Genomic DNA, 3405 nt, shown 5'->3' on the forward strand with positions numbered 1-3405 from the left:
ACTGTTCTCAGTCATCACTATATAGTCCAAAAGGTTTGGGACTGTGTCAATCATGAAAAGAGAGAAAAATGTGCTGAGTTTTTCATAATTTCTTCCATTTAAAAGAGTATTTTATATTCTGATATTATAGCCTTCCCTTTTCAGTCCCAAAAGATTTCTTTTATATAACGACAGTGAAAGCAGATGATAATTGGTATTTTTTTAAAATATATTTTATTGAGTTTTTACAGAGAGGAAAGGAGAGAGACAGAGAGTTAGAAACATCGATGAGAGAGAAACACCGATCAGCTGCCTCTTGCACATCCCCAACTGGGGATGTGCCTGCAACCCAGGTACATGCCCTTGACCGGAATCGAACCTGGGACCTTTCAGTCCGCAGGCCGACGCTCTATCCACTGAGCCAAACCGGTTTCGACCCAAAACATTTCTTTGATATAACGACAGTGAAAGCAGATGATAATTAGTATTTTTTACAGGCTTCCTTGGCAACCTAAAACAACGGATCACTCTAAGTTGCCCCACAGTTATTTTGGGTGGTGGTGCACTGATTTGTAAAACCCAAACAGCTGCTAAGCTCCTCTCTAGGAAAATATACTCTAAATGGTACATAGTTACCTTCCTTTTCAGAACAGCTTTCAATGAACATGCCCTTCAGGGAGAAGACTGAACAAAAATCTTACTTTTCCTTCTGAACAGCTTTCTTCATAAAAATGTTCCGCAAGTAGATCAAATTAGTCATAAAAACTACTGTTAACTGCTTAATGAAACACGTCTTCATAACCTCTGACAATTTGACAGGAGTGAATTTAATAATAGCAATAAATACAGATGGGGCTACGTAAATCAAGGCGATCCAGATGCACAATTCTTGCTGTATGAGGTGGCATCTCAGCTTTCTCATCTGAAACGAGCCAAGAAATTAATTTTAATGATGACCATAACAATAAAAAAAATCAAAATTAAATTCTTACTCTTGGAAAGAATGCCTTGGTTCTTTTTGCCCACCGCCCACTTTACGTATCTGGAACCAACAGATCAAAGGAAGTTCCAAAGAGAAGGCAGGGTTTAGGATGAGGAATGTGGCTCCTGACTTTGCTGTGAGGAGAACACAGCGGTGGCTTCCCCTAGGGTAGGCCCTCTCACTAATTTACATTGCAGGGCAATAAAAATGCGGTTGCACAAGCATTAGCACAACGTTGTTTAAAGAGAGAGTAGGCTTAAGACCAAAGATACTCTCAGTTCCAGGCAACCTCCCAAACAGCCCCACCCGTCTTCCTCTAAAGAGGAGGCAGATTCTCCTCCACCCTCTGTTCTCCTCTGAACCCCTTCACCTTCCAGCACCTCCCATCTCAGGAGGAGTTTGCCCGGGATGGGCTTTGTGATGCACACCACTGCTCCCCCGCCGCTTATGGCAGATCCAGCCCACAGTACTTACAGAGCTGTTTCTCTTTGAGGATCTTCACCCTTTATGCAGCACTAAAGGCAAACACAACAGGGGCAATGAGTTTTCCGGCTTTTTAAAGGCCCATTAATCAATATTTTGAATGCATCAAGGTGGCTCAAGGGACAGGAAACCCACATGTGCCTGATAATCTCCTACTTAAAAAAATACACACCCATACAGACATGCCTCGAACACACAGCCACCCCTGCACTGGTCCCAGGTCTTATTTTTCTGGCTACATTGATTACTTTTATTACCTCTAGAGAAGATGTCATTCTCAATTTAAAATGTTTCCAGGATTTGTACGTAATTGAGTATTTTTTGTAGGAAAAAATTTGCTTTGGATTGGGGAGCAGGGGTTCAGTGAATTTCTTCTTGGGAGACATTGTTGCCCCGAAGAAAAACCAGTTACCATATGTTTCAAGAAGAATGGCTTTTGCTGGATAATGAACTCGGCCTAGGCCACACTCACCTTTCTTCTGAGGCTTTCTGCCATATTTGCCTCCCTTTGGCACTGGGTTAACTGGTGGAGTCAAATGCCTGGCACACACCCATGCACCCACATACTCTGCATCATGCTAACCAACAAGGTTAACCATTCAACAATTCAAACTCCAGCCCATCACAGCTGGGGCACGTGGCCTTACTCAAAAGGTGAGCAGCTGCCGAAACCGGTTTGGCTCAGTGGATAGAGCGTTGGCCTGCGGACTCAAGGGGCGTTCCAAAGAGAAGGCAGGGTTTAGGATGAGGAATGTGGCTCCTGACTTTGCTGTGAGGAGAACACAGCGGTGGCTTCCCCTAGGGTAGGCCCTCTCACTAATTTACATTGCAGGGCAATAAAAATGCGGTTGCACAAGCATTAGCACAACGTTGTTTAAAGAGAGAGTAGGCTTAAGACCAAAGATACTCTCAGTTCCAGGCAACCTCCCAAACAGCCCCACCCGTCTTCCTCTAAAGAGGAGGCAGATTCTCCTCCACCCTCTGTTCTCCTCTGAACCCCTTCAACCTTCCACCCCTCCCATCTCAGGAGGAGTTTGCCCGGGATGGGCTTTGTGATGCACACCACTGCTCCCCGGGGCAGAGGCAGATCCAGCCCACAGTACTTACAGAGCTGTTTCTCTTTGAGGATCTTCACCCTTTATGCAGCACTAAAGGCAAACACAACAGGGGCAATGAGTTTTCCGGCTTTTTAAAGGCCCATTAATCAATATTTTGAATGCATCAAGGTGGCTCAAGGGACAGGAAACCCACATGTGCCTGATAATCTCCTACTTAAAAAAATACACACCCATACAGACATGCCTCGAACACACAGCCACCCCTGCACTGGTCCCAGGTCTTATTTTTCTGGCTACATTGATTACTTTTATTACATCTAGAGAAGATGTCATTCTCAATTTAAAATGTTTCCAGGATTTGTATGTAATTGAGTATTTTTTGTAGGAAAAAATTTGCTTTGGATTGGGGAGCAGGGGTTCAGTGAATTTCTTCTTGGGAGACTTTGTTGCCCCGAATAAAAGCCAGTTACCATATGTTTCAAGAAGAATGGCTTTTGCTGGATAATGAAATCGGCCTAGGCCACACTCTCCTTTCTTCAGAGGCTTTCTGCCATATTTGCCTCCCTTTGGCACTGGGTTAACTGGTGGAGTCAAATGCCTGGCACACACCCATGCACCCACATACTCTGCATCATGCTAACCAACAAGGTTAACCATTCAACAATTCAAACTCCAGCCCATCACAGCTGGGGCACGTGGCCTTACTCAAAAGGTGAGCAGCTGCCGAAACCGGTTTGGCTCAGTGGATAGAGCGTTGGCCTGCGGACTCAAGGGTCCCGGGTTCGGTTCCGGTCAAGGGCATGTACCTTGGTTGTGGGCACATCCCCAGTGGGGGATGTGCAGGAGGCAGCTGATCGATGTTTCTCTCTCATCGATGTTTCTAACTCTCTATCTCTCTCCCTT

At 45.1% G+C, this 3405-nt stretch overlaps 1 protein-coding gene and 1 long non-coding RNA gene across 2 annotated transcripts in view; both read right to left on the reverse strand.

The window, feature by feature from the left end:
• Positions 1 to 784: 784 nt before the first annotated feature.
• On the reverse strand, positions 785 to 1478 carry LOC107183824. Its single transcript, XR_001514622.1, has 2 exons — positions 1436 to 1478; positions 785 to 901 (listed from the first exon to the last, which is right to left on the reverse strand). It is a non-coding gene; the product is annotated as an uncharacterized LOC107183824 (long non-coding RNA).
• A 1097-nt stretch (positions 1479 to 2575) lies between these two features.
• The window catches only part of TMIGD1 (transmembrane and immunoglobulin domain containing 1), a 10417-nt gene continuing 9587 nt past the window's right edge, over positions 2576 to 3405 (reverse strand). Inside the window, exon 5 of the mRNA XM_015566801.1 lies at positions 2576 to 2592. Within this exon, the coding sequence (XP_015422287.1) occupies positions 2576 to 2592 (17 nt within the window). The remainder of the gene's footprint in view (positions 2593 to 3405) is intronic.

This window comes from Myotis davidii, unplaced genomic scaffold (assembly GCF_000327345.1).
Source record: "Myotis davidii unplaced genomic scaffold, ASM32734v1 scaffold363, whole genome shotgun sequence".
In the NCBI taxonomy this organism is placed as follows: Eukaryota; Metazoa; Chordata; class Mammalia; order Chiroptera; family Vespertilionidae; genus Myotis; species Myotis davidii.